Source organism: Danio aesculapii, chromosome 5 (genome assembly GCF_903798145.1).
Source record: "Danio aesculapii chromosome 5, fDanAes4.1, whole genome shotgun sequence".
Taxonomy (NCBI): domain Eukaryota; kingdom Metazoa; phylum Chordata; class Actinopteri; order Cypriniformes; family Danionidae; genus Danio; species Danio aesculapii.
The window spans coordinates 51,185,880-51,205,269 of record NC_079439.1 but is presented as its reverse complement, the minus strand read 5'-3'; the positions used below and the strand labels follow the sequence as shown (position 1 = coordinate 51,205,269).

General features: G+C 44.7%; 1 protein-coding gene across 1 annotated transcript in view; it reads left to right on the top strand.

The window, feature by feature from the left end:
- npr2 (natriuretic peptide receptor 2) overlaps window positions 1-19,390 on the top strand; it is an 88,415-nt gene that overhangs the window by 53,691 nt on the left and 15,334 nt on the right. Inside the window, 2 exon segments of the mRNA XM_056458442.1 lie at window positions 8,650-8,796; window positions 9,401-9,524. Coding sequence (XP_056314417.1) covers window positions 8,650-8,796; window positions 9,401-9,524 — 271 coding nt within the window.

Sequence of the window (19,390 nt, the reverse complement as noted above, 5' to 3'; positions counted from 1 at the left end):
GAACCATTCTTGATGATTCTGATAATCTGGCATGGTGCATTGTCCTGTTAACATGAATGGATGCTGTATGCTGTCACATGTTGCTCTGGTCACCACTTTTGTAGCTGCTGGTGATGTGTTATACCCTGAAGTGAACAATGCTTAACACTGCTCTCCTTTGGAATGAGGGAGCTGTGGATGACACATAGCTAAAGGACACTTCATATTTACACCAATTCTAAAAAAAATGCTCAGTACAGTAGTCTGAACAGTAGAGAATGTGTGCAGTTCCAAGAGACTGAAGACTGAAGTTCCAAGGTGCTGTGCCATCACAGTTTCATCAGTGATAAACTTAGATAAAACCAATAAAAAATGTAGTGTACAGCCTGCCGTTGGATGGTATATATATATATATATATATATATATATATATATATATATATATATATATATATATATATATATATATATACTGTATATGAAGTTCAGATGCAAAACCCTCTAAATCCATCTGATCTCTTCTCTTGTAAATGAGCGATTCTATCAGGCTTCTGTAACTCGTTTTAGAAGTTTTATTTTATAGATAATGAAAAGGTTATTGTTATGAAGCGGACAGGAGACAGAGGTAAGGAAACGTTAGGGTGTTTATTAAATGACAACAAGGAGCACATGAAGGATAGCCAGGAGGATCAGGAATGATGTTGGGGTCTTTTCCTCCGTGGCTGGGTAACAGGAATACACGAGGATGGACAGCACACACCAGATACAGCTGACAGAGGATGACACAGACTTGGAAGGACTGGAAGACAGGACGATTCGGGAGGACCAGGAAGACTAGGAGGAATACAAAGAGAACAGGTAAGTAAATCGTTTGTTTTAGCTGAGGATGACTACGCTGAGTGGTCGCTCAGTTGTCCGCTTTCGTCGAGACGAGCCCGGACAATGAGCGACTGGAGTGCTGTGCTTTTATCTGGTGCTCGTGAATGTGATGCAGCTGTGTGCTCATTAGAAGTCAGGTGATGGTGATCTTCGTGAGTGGGGGTCGTGAGAGCCTGACCAATCCATGACAGTACCCCCCTCCCCAGGGCCCGCTCCTGAGGGCCGACACCTCCGACGCCGTGGTGGTCTCCCTCTGCCTCTAGGCGCTGGGAACTCAGGGTGGCTCTCATGAAACTCCACCATGAGACTAGGATCGAGAATATCAGCTCTGGGAACCCATGTCCTTTCTTCGGGGCCGTACCCTTCCCAGTCCACCAGGTACTCCAACTGGCCACCACGACGTCGGGAACGCAAGATCTCCTTCACTGCGTAGACGGCTCCTTCTTCTAGGAGCAGTGGAGGAGGGGGTTCCTCTTCGTGGTCAGGCTCTGTGGAGGGAAGAACAGGATCGTGATAGGGTTTCAGGAGTGATACGTGGAATGTAGGGTGAATACGGTAGTGAGAGGGTAATTGTAGTTTGTAGGTGACGGGGTTAACCTGTTCCACGATGGTGAAGGGACCAACAAATCGGGGACTTAACTTGCGAGAGGGCAGTCGCATGCGTATGTCCCGGGTGGATAGCCACACCTTTTGTCCGGGTGTGTATCTGGGTTCTTCAGACCTTCTCCTATCGGCGGTTACCTTGCTTCGACGGACTGCCCTCTGCAGATGTTGATGAGCCTCGTCCCAGACTCTCTCGCTCTCCCGGAACCAGTGATCCACTGCGGGGACATCAGATGGTTCGCCATCCCAGGGAAAGAGCGGTGGTTGGAAGCCCAGGACGCACTGGAATGGCGTGAGTCCGGTGGAGGGTTGCCGCAGTGAATTTTGGGCATATTCTGCCCAGCCCAAATACTGGCTCCAGGAGTTCTGGTGACCACTGCAGAAGGTCCTCAGGAACCGTCCCACCTCCTGAATCTTCCTCTCTGTCTGCCCGTTGGTTTGGGGATGATATCCAGAAGAGAGGCTGACGGCCACACCTAGGAGCTTGAAGAAGGCTTTCCATAGACGTGAGATGAACTGTGGACCTCTGTCCGACACAATATCTTCTGGAATACCAAATGACCTGAAGACTTGATTAAAGATATTGTCGGCAGTTTCAAAGGCTGTGGGAAGACCTTTCAGAGGGATTAGTTTGACAAACTTTGAGAATCTATCTACTATGACTAGAATACAGGTATTACCTTCTGACGAAGGGAGGTCAGTGATAAAGTCCACTCCTAGGTGTGACCAGGGACGGTTCGGAATCGGCAAGGGATGGAGCTTTCCAGCGGGTAGATGACGTGGGCTCTTGGATTGGGCACAGTCCTTACAGCCCTGAACATATTGCCTCACATCCCTTGCCATGTTTGGCCACCAGAATCGTTGGGATACTAGCGAGAGAGTATTGTTGATCCCTGGATGTCCAGTGCCTAGCGAGGTATGTAAGGAGTGGATCAGATCTACCCGGTGTTCAGGTGGTATGAACTGCCGATGAGGAGGGCATCCCGGCGGAGCAGGGGCTTCCGGAGTGGCAACGACTGGAGGCGCGCTCCAGGTGCTCGGACAAATGGAGATGTGTTCGGGAAGAATCTTCGTTGGGAGTTCTTCATGATCGTGATGCTCGTGTAAACGAGAGAGAGCGTCTGCTCTTAGATTCTTGGGTCCTGGACGATAGGAAATGGAGAAATCAAAACGTGAGAAGAAAAGTGACCATCTGGCTTGACGTGGACATAGTCTCTTGGCCTCTTTGATGTATTGGAGGTTTTTGTGATCTGTGATCACCTGGAACGGATGTTTGGCTCCCTCCAACCAGTGACGCCACTCCTCCAAGGCTAGCTTGATTGCTAGAAGCTCCCTGTCTCCTATGCTGTAATTCTGCTCCGCCGGGCTCAACTTCCGAGAGAAATAGGCACAGGGATGCAGTCGGGGCGGTGTATCATGATGTTGAGATAATACTGCCCCGACGCCGGTGGTGGATGCGTCCACTTCCACCACGAAAGGAAGATTTGGGTCAGGATGAGTCAGGAGTGGGGCCCTTGTGAACTCCTTCTTAAGAAGGCGGAAGGCTGCGGCTGCTTCTTTGGTCCACTCCAGTCCTTTGGGTTTACCCTTGAGGAGATTAGTGAGAGGTGATGTAATCCTGCTGTAGTCCTTGATAAACCGTCTATAAAAGTTAGCAAACCCAAGAAACCTCTGGAGCTCCTTAATGGAAGTGGGTTCTGACCAGGATAGAACAGCCTCAATTTTCTTCCCATCCATACGTATACCGGTTTGGTCAATGATGTATCCCAAGAAATGAATCGACTTCTGGTGGAATGAGCATTTCTCCGCTTTGAGGTAGAGGTGATGTTCTCTCAATGTGTGTAGGACCTCCGCAACGTGTTGGCGATGTTCGGCCTCACTCCGGGAGTAAATGAGGATGTCATCTATGTACACTATTACACAGTGGTGAAGAAACTCCCGGAGGACTTCATGAATGAAGTTTTGGAATACGGAGGGGGCATTGACCAGACCGTAAGGCATGACCTCATATTCATAGTGGCCAGTAGGGGTCACGAATGCTGTCTTCCATTGGTCCCCCTCACGTATTCTTATCAGATTATACGCGCTGCGGAGGTCCAATTTTGTGAAGACTTTAGCTTCTCGGAGCTGTTCCAAAGCGGCTGGTACCAGAGGAAGGGGATATCGGTATTTTACTGTACCGTTATTTAGGACCCTGTAGTCGATGCATGGACGCAGCCCTCCGTCCTTCTTGGCCACAAAGAAGAAGCTTGAGGCGGCTGGTGATTTTGAGTGACGTATGTACCCCTGACTCAGAGCCTCCCTTATGTAATCTTCCATTGCCTGATTCTCTGGAAGCGAGAGCGGGTAGATCCTACCTCTTGGCAACTGGGCATCTGGAACTAGGTCGATCGCGCAGTCCCATGGCCGATGCGGCGGTAGCTGGGAAGCTCTCTTGGGGCAGAAGACATCTTGAAAGGAGCTGTACTCCTTAGGAATGTGGATAGACTGCTTCTCAGGAGGGCTCTCGACCGATGTTGCAAACAAAGAAATGGGGTTCCGACCTTGAAGAGGGAGATTTGGAAAACAGGCAGGTGTACATCCAGATCCCCATTTCTTTATCTCTCCTGTGCCCCAAGAGATGATGGGATCGTGCTTCACCAGCCACGGGCGCCCTAGAATGATGTCCATATTTGCACCCTCCAGAACCAGAAATTGAATCCTCTCTTGATGTAACAACCCCACTTGAAGAAGGATGTCTTCGCATTGTCGATGGATACGGGTCGAAGATCGAGTGCACTGGGTTATCGGTTGTATCTGGTATATGTGCGAGGACGCCTCAGTACGGAGGTGGAGTTGACGACAGAGGGATTGGGAGATGAAGTTCCCTGCTGACCCGGAGTCGATGAGGGCTGTGACAAGGAGAGAAATAGAGGCAGTAGTTATTTGTACGGTGGTAGTAAGTGGTTTACATTGTTCAATATTCGTACTGAATACACTCACTGAAGTCCGAATGGGACGAAGGGGACACTCCATACGGGTGTGTCCACTGGCACCGCAGTATAGACACAGACCCCGGGTCAGCCTCCTCTGTCGTTCCGCTGATGTCAGTCTTCCAGACTCTATTATCATGGGTTCTGGTTCTGGAGAGGCTGTTGACTCAGGCGATTGGAGGAGTGCAGACGAGGGGGTGATGGTGTCCTGTTGATAGGAACGGAGACGATCGGAACATCGGAGAGAATGTTGGATGAATCTCTCCAGACCCATTGTATCATCTAATGTGGCCAGTTGGATTCGGAGAGTGGGTTCCAAGCCGAGCCGGTACGTGGTCAACAACGATCTCTCATTCCATCCACTTGCAGCTGCTAGAGTGCGAAACCGGAGAGCATATTCCTGTGTAGATAGAGTACCTTGCTTTAGATGATACAGCTGCTCTCCAGCGGCTACTTCCCCATCAGAACGTCCAAACACCTCTTTGAAATACTCCGTGAAGGTAGTGATGGAATTCATGACCGGCCCGGCTTGGTTCCAGATCGTCTCAGCCCATTTAAGTGCAGGTCCAGAGAGTAGAGATACGATGTAGGCGATCTTCGACTTATCTGTGGGATATAGAGAAGGTTGCATTTCGAATATGAGGGAACATTGTAACAGAAAACCATTGCACTCCCCCGCTCCGCCTGAGTAGGGCGCTGGTCGGGCCATGGGACTGGAAGGAAGGGCCGAAGAAGAAACTGTGGAGGCGGAAGTGCTCGGTGCTGGTGGTGCGTTGGAAAGTGGAGCTGGTGGCTGTAGAATCCGCTTCAACTGGTCCACCAGCTCTTGTAAGTGATCGGGGGTGCTCATGTTGTCGTCGTTATTGGTCCGGGCTTCTGTTATGAAGCGGACAGGAGACAGAGGTAAGGAAACGTTAGGGTGTTTATTAAATGACAACAAGGAGCACATGAAGGATAGCCAGGAGGATCAGGAATGATGTTGGGGTCTTTTCCTCCGTGGCTGGGTAACAGGAATACACGAGGATGGACAGCACACACCAGATACAGCTGACAGAGGATGACACAGACTTGGAAGGACTGGAAGACAGGACGATTCGGGAGGACCAGGAAGACTAGGAGGAATACAAAGAGAACAGGTAAGTAAATCGTTTGTTTTAGCTGAGGATGACTACGCTGAGTGGTCGCTCAGTTGTCCGCTTTCGTCGAGACGAGCCCGGACAATGAGCGACTGGAGTGCTGTGCTTTTATCTGGTGCTCGTGAATGTGATGCAGCTGTGTGCTCATTAGAAGTCAGGTGATGGTGATCTTCGTGAGTGGGGGTCGTGAGAGCCTGACCAATCCATGACAGTTATTAGCTGGTAAATGAAATAACTTTTTTTCATAAATGTCACTTTAGACAATTCTTTGGTTTTTAACAAGGAAAATTTTCTTTTGGCAACGCAGTGGTGCAGTGGGTAGTACTGTTGCCTCACTGCAAGAAGGTCGCTGGTTCGAGCCTCGGCTTGGTCAGTTGACATTTCTGTGTGGAGTTTGCATGTTCTCCCTGCGTTTGTGTGGGTTTCCTCCGGGTGCTCCGGTTTCCCCCACAGTCTAAAGACATGCGGTACAGGTGAATTGGGTTGGCTAAATTGTCCATAGTGTATGAGTGTGAGCGAGTGTGTATGGATGTTTCTCAGAGATGGGTTGCAGCTGGAAGGGCAACCGCTGCGTAAAACATGTGCTGGATAAGTTGGCGGTTCATTCTGCTGTGGCGACCCCAGAATAATAAAGGGACTAAGCCAAAAAGAAAATGAATGAATGAAATTTTCTTTTGCGTCAAAATCAGCTAAATCCACTTTTGCTTTTATTGCTTTTTTACAAGAGAGTGTAATTAAATTAAAAATCATTAAAAATGCAATTAAAAATTATTATACCATAAAACACATTACACAAACCATCTAAAATACATAAATCTGTCAAGTAAGTGGCGGTTTATTCTACTGTGATAAACCAAGGACAAAGCAGAAGAAAAGTGAATGAATGAAATCTGTCAAGTAAGTGCATTAATTAATAATATTAAAACTGACAATAATTAAATTGGATCAATCTGTTGTCATTTCTGATATTTGGGATTTAGATTTAAAATGTAAACATTGTAAACTAAGCTTGTTAGATTCAAATAATGTAGTGTAAAAACATTGTGAAACATCAATATCTGTGCATTGTCCATTAATATAAAAAGCTTATCAGACGTGTAGGTAATATGAATTAATTCAAATAATGAATAGTTTTATACTTTATATATATCTTTAAAAAAAAATAGCTTAAATTAGCAAATAAAACACAAGGTAGGCCTACTGGGCAAAAAGGGGATGTCTCTCAGACACTTTTAGAAGCTGTCATTCATTCATTCTCACCATACTTAAGGTCTTGGTCCCTTGTTTATCCTCATAGCATCCATGTGGGATAAAAGAACAGCATCTTAACATCTTAACGTCTTTCGTGAAACGCAGTTGCTATCTAATGTATAGTAAATTGGACTCATTCAAAGTAGCGTCATTGCGCATACACTTCAGACTGTACATTGTGTTTTCTGCTTTTTTTATAATGCACAGAGTTTTGAGGTAAGAGACATTTTCATTTGCTATTCACTGACAGTTGGACAGGCTCATCCAGGCTCATCCAGTTCATCAAACTCCATCTTTTAAAATCATAATCGAAGTGGAATAAAACAGTCTCCTCATAAACTCGCGCTGCTACACTGAAAACATATGATTTGATTTGCGCCTTCTGATTGGTTTTCAGGACATCGCGGCTTTAGCTGTCAAAGGCAAGTGGCGTTTAGCAGCTTTTGCCAACAAACTGTTATTTCTGAATGAGGTTAGGCTGGGATTTAGATGATTTGAAGCAAATCTATTTGTTGAGCATGTACTAAAGCATTCACTTAATGTCATTAGTTAATTTTTGGTGGCTTTTGCATCTGAATTCACCACTGTTTACTTAGACAAACCAGCTAAATGACAAGACTTTGAAATGCTCCAGTGTCCCTGTATCTGTGGTTACACTCAGTAAACAGCGGTGAGTTCAGTGAACCGATCACCTTCACAGCTAATCACAGTCATTTCTGTTGAGCATGTGATCAATGGCAATTCAGTGCTGTTTAAGCTTTCAGTATCAATTAGTATCAAATTCCAGTATCGTGACAACCCTTATGTATATTATATATTATATACCACACTGTAAACTGCACCTGTGACTGTGTTTGTTTGTCAGGTGCGGTCATTGCTGTTGGCTGAGGGTGGTCATAATGCTATGCATGATTGGTGTTGTTAGTAGTTAGCTTCTTGCACTTGTGCTTATCTCATAGAGGATCACATTAGAAATACGTCTTGGACTTTTTAGTTTTTTTGTGTGTTTGTTTTACACCACCTTCTTCTTTTCATCTTCATCATCTTAAACAGGATCACTATTGTGTTTTATGTAAATAAATAATAATTTAAAGTTGGTGGTGTGGCGACCCCTGATAAAAAAAGAGACTAAACCGAAGAAAAATGAATGAATGAATAAATAATAATTTCTAGAATAATAATTAATAGATCTTGATACATTTAGTTACTATGTTTTATATATCAATAGTTTGCAATAGTATAATGTTCCCAGTAATAAGTTTATTAATCTTAAAATCATATTTGCTTTTGAAAACGTTTACATTCTCAGTCATCGTCATCATTTATATGTTTTTGCGTGAAGAGTGTGGCTCATTAGATGAATGCAGCCAAGCAGGTCTGTATGGGTGTGCTGTATGTAGGAGTGAGATCTGACCCCTAAATAGAACAATATGATTCAGCAAACCACACACCAGCAGTACATGAATCAACCAAAATGGACCACATTTCATCATAAGTGCTGCCTTTTACAGCATCATAAGGTTCATCTATGCCATAACACCCCCTGAAGAACACTGCATTATAGAGGACTATACAGATCTCAGAGCATCTTCCTGTTACCCATTTTCAGTACCATTCTCATGCTTGTTTCATAACCAATAATATGCTATGATGTCTCTTATTCATAGTCTTTTCATGGGTTACTTACAAGTTATCTCACATAATTCGACTGTAAACTGATTGTTGCATATATAAATTTGCAGGTGTCTAATATCTGTATTTTTAGATTTGTATTTTTAACAATTATTATTTATATTATTGTTATATAACTTTTCTTTCCTTTTTTGCAGAGAAGGTAGCACCAGTATACTCAATAACTTGTTATCCAGAATGGAACAGTATGCCAATAACCTGGAGAACTTGGTAGAGGAGCGAACACAAGCCTACCTCGAGGAAAAACGGAAAGCTGAAAATCTTCTTTACCAAATTCTTCCACAGTAAGAAATCATGTTGTGCAATGTTTCCTATGAAGTTTCCAAATGTTTGATTGGGGACTGTGGAAGCAATTAGTTCAGAAATCTCTTATTTCTAGTTAACTTGCGTGTTATAAAACTTCTGCTATATTTTTTTTGTCTAATCTAAAATAGCTAATTATTAGCGTTGAGCGTAGTCTGTTTTTGAGAGGATTATGCAAGCAGTGAGAACTTTTCAAATCAGCTTAAGATGAAGCTGACAAGCTGACAAATTATAGGAACTCTCTACGAATATAGATGGGCTTTAACCAAGCTATTTCACTCTTTAATTAACTGAATTATCACTAATTGATCTTAAGAGTGATCTTGTTTTTATTATTAAAAGAAAGGCAGAGAATCTCAGCTAGTCAAAGTTCTCATATTTCAGCATGATGTAAACCATGTTGGATTTGTTTATACCTTAGTTTTGATTGTAGATAATGTATTAAATTAAATATATATATTTTTTGCTTTCCACCATGAATTGTTAAAGTGATTGTCTGCCACTGCATGCTTGCTATTGTTTTTGGACATGTGTATGGAAAATAACTTCATGGTTCACTTTATTGTAACCTAATTCTCCTGACAGTTCAGTGGCGGAGCAGCTCAAGCGAGGAGAGACCGTACAAGCAGAAGCATTTGACAGCGTCACCATCTACTTCAGTGACATAGTGGGCTTCACATCAATGTCTGCTGAGAGTACGCCATTACAGGTCTGTAAAAGATACACAGTTCTGTGTGATAATAATAAATATAAAGTATATAAATTAACAGTGGGCTCCAAAAAATGTGAGATTAATGATCTTGATAATTAATTAGATAATAAAAATTAAAATTTCTTTTAAATATCTAGGGCAATAAGGCGCAAGACGTGTTTGACATAATTTGTTGCTATTTTCAGGCCAGCGCAACCCTAATTTTCACGTTTGGCACCATGTTGTTTAAATAGCAAATACATTTGTGCCACTTTGTGGACTCATGGGCATTCTGGTCTAAAAGGTGTGTTAAGGCGCGTTGTTGGCACCTTGTTATTTTGAGAAACTGAAATAGACTGCGCCATTTACCAACTGAAAGCTGCTCTAAAGTCTAAGGGTGTGGTGGGGGGCTTTTTCAGTTTATTCATGAAATTTGCATTTGTATAATGATATTATTATTATCAGTATTATTTATTATATGCATAATTATGTTTGTTGTAATAAAAATAAGTTTAGATTTGTCCACCTGTCAGGTTTTGGAGATGTATGAATCACCATATGGGGCAAAAGAATAGGACGTGTGTTTGGATATAACTCAGTTCTTTGACCACATATCGTTATTATTATACATTTATTTGTTTGCTGGAAATTAGAACTGAATTTAGAAATAGTTTTGAAACAAATATTTGCGCTTAACAAATGAAATTTAATATGTAGGCTAATGGATGTCTTCAGTGGAGGTCGTACAATACCGTTTCCTAATCCACGAAAGTAAAAGAGTAAAGTGAAGAGTAAAATTAAAGAGACAGTAAAGAGGCCAAATGGAGGAGACTCTGTCTTTATCCTCGCTGCAGATGGTCTATTTAACTGTTTTCCTGATAGTAAAGTGTTCAGTTCCACTTCGAATGGGAAACTTCAATGCTTTTGTGGAGAATCCACTATGGGGATTTTGTTCAGAAAGCTAATCATCTGAAAGAGTATATAATCGGGCCAATGAAATGCCAATGAATTGGCAGCGTCAGCTTGTGCAGCTGATGCTCGTTGCAATCAATTGGCAATATAAGCACAGCAAGAGCAAGGCTGAGGCATCTTTTTTGCTTCAGAGACTTCACAGCCTTCTGAGAGAGTCGATGAGGGTTCCTCCTGCTGACTTACAGCGATTTCGAGTGAACGAGAGCGGTCTCCCGGTCGAGAGTGTGATACACACGGCGGCAGACGGTCGAGCTGGGTTTTCTCCCTTGCCATATGTTTCTTTATTTAACCAGATAAAAAACCCATTGAGATCAAGATCTCATTTACAAGGGTGACCTGGCCAAGAGGTCTGCAACACACGACTTATGAAAAATAAAAATAAAATAAAATAATAATAATATTATTAATAATAAATAGATAGCGTTCTTTGTAGCCAATAAATAGCCATGCGTTCTTTGGGTCCGGTCCTCCAGAGCGGTTTGTATATTGCACTTTTACCTAAAGTAAAGTGCGTCCTTTCAGGATGTTGCGGGTTTCTGGATGCGGTGGTTTCCTGTCCCCAGATGATGGGCACTGCATTGCAAGTCTGGGGGGTCCAGCATGTTAATGCGGTGCTCACGGGCAGTGCATGCCGTCACTGCGGTGGTATGTCTGATGCGCAGTTAAGATTGCAAGTTACTCTTGCAAAAGTGCCACCCACCCCACTCCGCGGCTGGGCAGTGGGCAGATCTGAGGGTTACAGTGGGAGTAAATCTGCCGCCCTCAGGCTTGCGGACCTCTCACTCCTTCAAGCGCTTCATCCAAGCTTCGAGTGAGAGAAGCGTTCTGTCCTTGGATGGCTCCGCCCTCTCACTTGATGACACTGAGGCTCAGATGTCCACCGCTGCATCGGAGGACAGGCTGACATTGGCTGATGAAGGATTCCCTCCCTCCGCTCCCTCCCCTCGGGAGCAAGCGCGGCGGCGGATCTAGAAACAGCCATGATAACCGTGCTTTCCCGGGCTGCTTCGGCCATGGGCCTGGAAATGGTTTATCCCCCAGCCCCGCAGCCAGACCAACTAGATGGGTGTATGTGGAGGACTAAAAAGACAAGACCTTCTAGTCTCCCATCCCTTTCTTCCCGAAAGTGCACAAAGTGCACACTTTCTCTGCCCGATTTGCATGCACCTTGATGGTGGAGCAGCCAGGGTGTACGAGTCGATTCCCCAGATTGAGAGTGCCACTGTGGGCCCGCATGGTGCCTCCCTGCTAGAGTGAGCCTCGTCTCCCATCTAAAGCATGTAGGTTTACTGCCTCACTCAGCCGCGGGCCAGGCTGCTTTCACCCTGCACGCTAGGGTCCATGCGCACGGGCACTGGCCCAGCTGCCCGAGGGTGGTTCCGACCCAGGCTTGTTTTCAAGCCCCGCACTGGACCTCAAGTCCGCTGCGTGTGCTCTGGGAAGGACGATGGCCACATTAGTGGTCCAGGAGCGTCACCTCGGGCTAAAATCTGGCAAAGATATGCGCGGAGTCGACAAAGTTCGCTTTCTTGACTCTCCCATATCCCAGGCTGGCCTGTTCGGCGACACTGTCGGTAGATTCACCCAGGAATTCATGGTGGTGCAGTCAGATACGATGGGAGTTATCTTTTGGCAGGGATGTAAGACGACTCCCCCCCGCCGAACCATCCACATCCACTCCTTGTTGCGGAGAGTGTCTGTCTACGAGAGCTGCCCCTCCCTCCAGCCAAGCGGCAGCGTTAAGCACCTCGCAGACAACCAGCGCTTCCCACCCCAGGGCGCCACTAAGTCCAGTAAAACGCACTGCGAAGCGCTCCTGAGAAGGGCCATCTGGAAAAGAGGGAACTTGCTCTCTCCCTGGTGGGGGGTCAGGCTCCTCAGAGAGAGCACTTTTTCTCTTCCCCGCATGTGACAGCCCGAACTCTGCTAGTCTGGGACGCTATGCCTTCCGGCTCACAGGTTCCGTGCATTTCACCAGTGGCTCACAGGTACTGGGAGGACGGTCTCATTTATCCCACTCCTTAAGCCCCCCCTCCGGAGTTTGGGTGCGAGGTGAATCTTGCGCCTTAAGCTCTTCTGCGGGACCCCAGCGCTTCCCGGATCAGCACACCCACTCCGCGCTGCCCCACTGCTGGTACATCAGCGATTGTAGCGATGAGTCCATTAGCGAGAGCTCTGCGTGCCTGGTTAGTGCGGGCCGGCCCTTCGCGGTGGCTCATATGCACAATCACACTCGCTATGCGATTTAGTTTGCGTAACGGCCTCCCAAGTTCACGGGCGTGTATCTCACCAGGGTCAGCCCCCTGTCCGCCCTTGTCTTGCGAGAGGAGATTACTGTCCTCCTGGCAAAGGATGCAATCGAGCCGGTCCCTCCAGCCGAGATGGAGAGCGGGTTTTACAGCCCGTACTTTATCGTGCTCAAAAAGAGCAGTGGGTCACGGCAAATCCTAGATCTACGCATTTTGAACTGCTGTCTGCACAAGCTGCCGTTCTCAATGCTCATGCAGAAACGCATCCTCCAATGCGTTCCTCCTAAGGATTGGTTTACAGCGATATACCTGAAGAAGCATACTTCCATGTTTCCATTCTTCCATGCCACTTTCAGTTTCTGCGGTTTGTGTTCAAAAAGGTCAAGCCTGGTAGTACAAATCCTCCCCTTCGGGCTCTCGGGCATCCGCATACACAATTATCTCGACGACTGACTGATTTTAGCCCACTCATGGGAGCAACTGATTATTCACAGAGACGCAAGGTGCTCCAGCACCTTCACCTGTTGGGGCTTCAGGTAAACCGAGAAAAGAGCAAACTCGCCCATGTGCAGAGAATCTCTTTTCTCAGGCTGGAGCTAGACTCGGTCTGAGAGAGTTCGACAGCAAAACAGTGGTCCCACTGAAATCCTTTCAGAGGCTCCTGGGGCATATGGCATCCGCAGCCGCTGTCAAGCCGCTCGCATAACTCCATATAAGACCACTTCAGCACTGACTTTACGATTCAGTCCCCAGACGCACATGGCACGCGAGCACACACCGAGTCACTGTTACTGCGCTGAGTCGCTGCGCCCTCAGCCCTTGGAACAACCCCTCGTTCCTACAGGCCTGAGTGCCTCTAGGACAGGCGTCCAGTCATTTCGACAGATGCTTCCAACATGGGCTGGGGGTTGTGTGTTGCTGGCATGCAGCTGCGGGCCTGTAGAAAGGAACCCAGTTGCATTGGCTTATCAATCGTCTAGAGCTGTTGGCAGTGTTCCTCGCTCTCCACCGTTTTTTACCGGTGCTGGACAGCACGTGCTGGTCAGGACGGACAGTGTGGCGGCGGCATATATCTACCACATGGGGGGTATCCGCTCTTGCCGCATGTCTCAGCTCGCCCGCCGTCTGCTCCTCTGGAGTCATACGCAGCTGAAATCGCTGCGAGCCATTCACATTCTAGGCGAGCTCAACCGTGCAACCGACGCGCTCTCACTGCAGCCTTTATGTCTAGGAGAATGGAGACTCCACCCTGAGTCTGTTCAGCTGATAGAGTGCGAATCAGGGAAGCCTAAATCGATCTGTTTGCTTCCCCCGAGAACGCTCTTTGGCAGTTGTTTTTTTCCCAGACCGAGGGCTCCCTCGGCACGGATGCACTGGCCCACAGCTGGCCTCAGGGCATGCGCAAATATGTGTTTCCTCCAGTGAACCTGCTCGTGCAGTTACTGTGCAAGGTCAGGGAGGACGAGAAGCAGGTCTTGCTAGTTGCGCCCCTCTGGCTCAACCAGACCTGGATGTCAGAACTCTCCCTCCTCGCAACGGCCCTCCCCTGGCAGATCCCTTTGAGAGAGGACCTACTCTCTCAGAGACAGGGCACCATCTGGCACCCTCACCCAGATCTTTGGAACCTCCACGTGTGGTCCTTAGACGCGAGGAAGACTTAGGTAACCTACCGACTGCGGTGGTTAAAGCCCCCTACTCAGGCTAGAGCCCCCTCGATGAGGCACCCCTACGCCCTGAAGTGGAGTCTATTCACTGAATGGTGCATCTCTCGCATTGTGCTTTCTTTTCTCCAAGAGAAGCTGGAGAGAAGGCTGTCGCCCTCCACACTCAAGGTTTACGTGGCTGCCATCTCCGCTCATCATGACGCAGTGGCTGGCAGCACCGTGGGAAGGCATAACCTCAACATCCAGTTCCTCAGAGGTGCTAGGCGAATTGATCCACCCTGCCCCCCTTTCATGCCCTCTCGGGATCTTGCCCTCGTTCTCAGGAGCCTGCGTACAGATCCCTTTGAACCACTCGACTCAGTATCTTTAAGATTTATGTCCCTGAAGACAGCTCTGCTGATCGCGTTGGCATCGATTTAGAGGGTTGGGGACCTGGAGGCATTTTCGGTCAGTGACTTGTGCCTGGAATTCGGGCCGGCCTACTCTCACGTTGTTCTGAGACCCCACCCTGGATATGTGCCCAAGGTTTCTACCACACCGTTTAAGGACCAGGTAGTGAGCCTGCAAGCACTGCCACCGGAGGAGGCAGACCCACCCCTTTCATTACTTTGTCCAGTTCGCGCTTTGTGAATTTTTCTCAGAGCTTTAGATCATCTGAGCAGCTCTTCGTCTGTTATGATGGTCGGCAACAGGGAAGTGCCGTATCTAAACAGAGGTTGGCCCACTGGATAGTGGATGCCATCTCCCTCGCTTACCAAAGCCAGGGCGAGCCGTGTCCCCCAGGATTCGTGTGCACTCCACTCGGAGCATCGCATCCTCTTGGGTGCATGCACGTGGCGCCTCTCTAACAGACGTCTGTAGAGCTGCGGGCTGGGCGACACCGAATACATTTGCAAAGTTTTACAATCTGCAAGTGGAGCCGGTTTCCTCAATGGTATTAGGTAACCCTTGGTGTTTGAGGAAACAACTCAGTTAACAACACGCTTGCTGCGCCATTCTCCCTAACACGGAGATACATGCTTTATTTACTCTGTCAGTAAAGTTACCCGCTTAGGTGAGCCCTGCAGAGATTCCTCCAAGGCCCCCAGCACTGACTCAGTGGAGGAGTCACTTGCTGGCCCGTTACATTGTAGGTCTGCCTGCTGGTCAGCCCGCGTTCTGGGTATAGGTGCCTGCTATGCGTGATCCCCACTAGGCGATCCCATATGCTTATTCAGCCACGGTGCAGTTCCCCCTCACAGGCGGACCTGTGTCTTCCCTCACCACTAACCATCTTATTTCATATGCGCACTCCTTCTCAGGGCTAGTCCATATGCTCTTTTGCCATCATATCTGCCCACTTGGGTAGCAGGGAAACGCACTGTCGTATTTAAATTCCTAGAAATTATCTAGATGCTTTGCGGCTCCCGAAAAATAAATCTAAATCCATAAATCTTCTATTGAAGTGGGATAAGTAAGGGCCAGGGAACACATTGAAAGACCGCGCCTCTAGGTGATGCAGGTGCGCTGACACTTGCCTGGCAAACCTCTCGTCAGGGGCGAAGGTAAGGTTCAATCATTATGCCGTTTTCCAAACATTTTCCCATAGTAGATTCTCTAAAATAGCATTGAAGTTCCCCATCCGTAGGGGAACGCTCTGGTTGCTAAAGTAACCCTTGTTCCCCATAATGATTGCCCCTTAGCTGTGAGTTTAAGTCTCTTCAGCTAAAAAAGATGCCTCAGCCTTGCTCTTGCTGTGCTTATATTGCTAATTGATTGCAACGAGCATTAGCTGCGCAAGCTTTATTGGCATTTCATTGGCCCGATAATATATTCTTTCAGACGATTGGCTTTCTGAACAAATCCCCATAGTGGATTCTCCACAATAGCACCCTCCCCCCTCTACTTTAGTAACCGGAGCGTTTTTCCAAATATAAATAGCAAATGCACCATGGCACGATGCAACTGACTCTTAAAGGGAATGAGAGATGAGACTCTGATTGGTTTAATGCACGTTAGGTTCAAAACACACCTATAACTCATTAAGAGAATTAGCACCTCTTAGAACATGCGCAGGGTGCGTATTTTTCCATCCTTAAAAGTGGGTTTGGACATGCCCTTAGTGCTTTTGCACCATGCGCTTTAGACTTTGCACCTAGATCATTAAAATAGAGCCCCTAAACTTACAAACACTCCAATGCAAAATGTGTGACCCTGGACCACAAAACTAGTTATCAATGTATTTTTAATTGAAATTTATACAGCACCTGAAAACTAAATAAGTTATTATAAGTTATTTGTTGAGATACAAATTTTGGGTAAACTATTTGAAAATCTGAAATCTTGAGAAAATCACTGTTAAAGTTTCCTTAGCAATACGTACTAATCAATAATTGAGTCTTGAAATATCTACAGTCAGAAATGTCTTATTGGAACTTTAAGTAAAGGTTTCTAAATATTCGATAAAAAAAATAATCAATACGTACAGTGCATTTTGGCTATAGCCTAAAAATTACCTGCATGTGCAACATAAGACACACAACAGAACAGTACAAATATAACCACATTTATTATAAAGGCCAAGCCTAAGCATGTTTAAAGTAAAACTATTTAGGAAATGCACTATAGAAATAAACATTGCTCTTTTGTGTGCTTTATGTTAACAAAAGGTTATATGCAAGTGGTGAAAGAGAGTATATCATTTTATATTAAGTAAAAAAATATGAAATGTAAAAGATAATGTAAAAATATGATCATTAGTAAATTTATATATGTGTGTGTGTGTGTGTGTGTGTGTGTGTGTGTGTGTGTGTGTGTGTGTGTGCGTGCGTGCGTGCGTGCGTGCGTGCGTGCGTGCGTGCGTGCGTGCGTGCGTGCGTGCGTGTGTGTGTGTGTGTTTGTGTCTATACTACATTAATATAAGCAAAATAAAGTTAAATATGTTAATAATATAAAAATCACTGCTTCCAGGAAGTGGGAAATAGATTATATTATACTTTAAGATATATTGTTAAAAATTATATACATTATGTATTATTTAAAATGATTTTTTTTTTACAAATATATTTTAACTCACTAGCAATTAGTGCTAGGCTGTAGACAGTGCAGTAAACTACATTGATCTGGTATATTTCACTGGGAATGTTTACTCAGGAAAAACTGTGAAAAAAGTTATCATTGCACATATTTAATAACCTGTCTGCTTTGTTTATGTATGGTTGAAGCGATCATAACCATATTTGGTGTGACCATTGTATGATTGTGCGAGCACTATGCTTCTGCAAGTAACCTATCTGTTCTTCATAATATCTAAAAGAGATATAAATGACTGCGTCATTACTTTTTCTTAGCCACAGAGAAGACATTCCTTACACCATGTTCCCATGTGTTTTAACACTGTTTAATGAAAGGCTGTAAAGATTTGAACCTAGATGGTTATATATTCTCATTCAAAGCTATTGTATTAATATATTTACTGCCAGACATTCCAAAATGTTTTATATAAGTAATAAATCTTGATATATATTTTAATATCATTTTGGCTAAGATATTGTTTGAATTAGTGCTGAAAATTAGATTAAGGCATGGCATTATGTTGTATAGTCACGATGCATTATTCACCATGGAGAATATCCTTTATGAATAAAATGTCATTGTGATTTTACATGGCTTAAAACAGGTCATGGCATGGATTCTTTTAAATGTTCATTACGTTACACTTAGAATTATTAATGATATATTATTTCTCAAAAAAAAAAAAATATAAAAAACATATATATATATATATATATATATATATATATATATATATATATATATATATATATATATATATATATATGTGTGAAAAAAATGATTACTTTCAAGCGTCAAGCCTCATTCTCTCTTTGTAAAAAAGGTCTGTTTTTATGTGATGGGTCTTTTGAGGCTTGTCAGTAAACTGACACTTGTTTGATTGTCATGTCATTGCATAGGAAACAATATATAATCTATCTTGCTATTGTGCATGAGTGTGTTATGACAACATCCATTAAAACCTTCGCAACACATTAGATCTACAGTCAAGCGCTGTGAAAAAGGATGCTTCTGAAGTCTAAATGAGCTTTTTAAACTCTGCTTTCTTTCACGTTTGTGTTGTTTCTCAGTAGCAGACATGCCAATATTCAATCATTTAATATAATATCGGGTGTTTATATTAGGGTGTTTATATTAGTGAAGATGGTTAGCTTGCAACACAGGCTCATTGTGAATATGTTTCCCATTCTACATTTCTTTTTGAGTTTGGCGAAGAACGAGAAAGCTGGTAAAACTAAAGGCAGAAAATAAAATAAATAAGTAAATAACTGGGGTAGAACGTTGTAAAATCTGAAATCAGGCAGCCGTAAAGGCTTTTCTTTTTATTGATTGGTTTTGAAAACGCTGTCAGTTCGGTTTAGGGAAGGTGGTGGGCGGGTTACCCAATGCTTTTGAAAACACTATCGGTTAGGTAGGTGGGGGATTGGTCGGTTGGTTGGTCAGTCGACAGCGGCCTCTGATGGATTTATAGGAGAACAGCAGGTGCGAATGGCACTTGCTAGAGAATTTTGAGATCTGAAAAAGCATACACGCAAAAAAAAAAAAAAACATACCTCCTGGATATATTAAGTGCTCTCCAGAATAGTATACAGTGGTACATATCAATGACTCACACAATAAGCCTGGGTTGTTAGCTTACTAGTTCAAACATAAACATTTTCACATGGCAATCGGGTCTACTGCATGCTGAAATATTAATTGAAAATTCTATGACTATTTTTAGAGCTATGTAAAGGATAAAGTACATCCAGGCAGTTATTATCACGGAATATAGGGTTATCGGCAGCATGACAAAGTGGAAGTGGAAATGAAGAGCTTTATACTGCACCTGGATGTACTTTATCCCGCTTATTACAATGCTACTTGCCACAGAGCTTAAACATGAGACACAAACATTGTTGAGAGCCATAATAATGTAAAATATTAATTATTTAATTGAATGCAA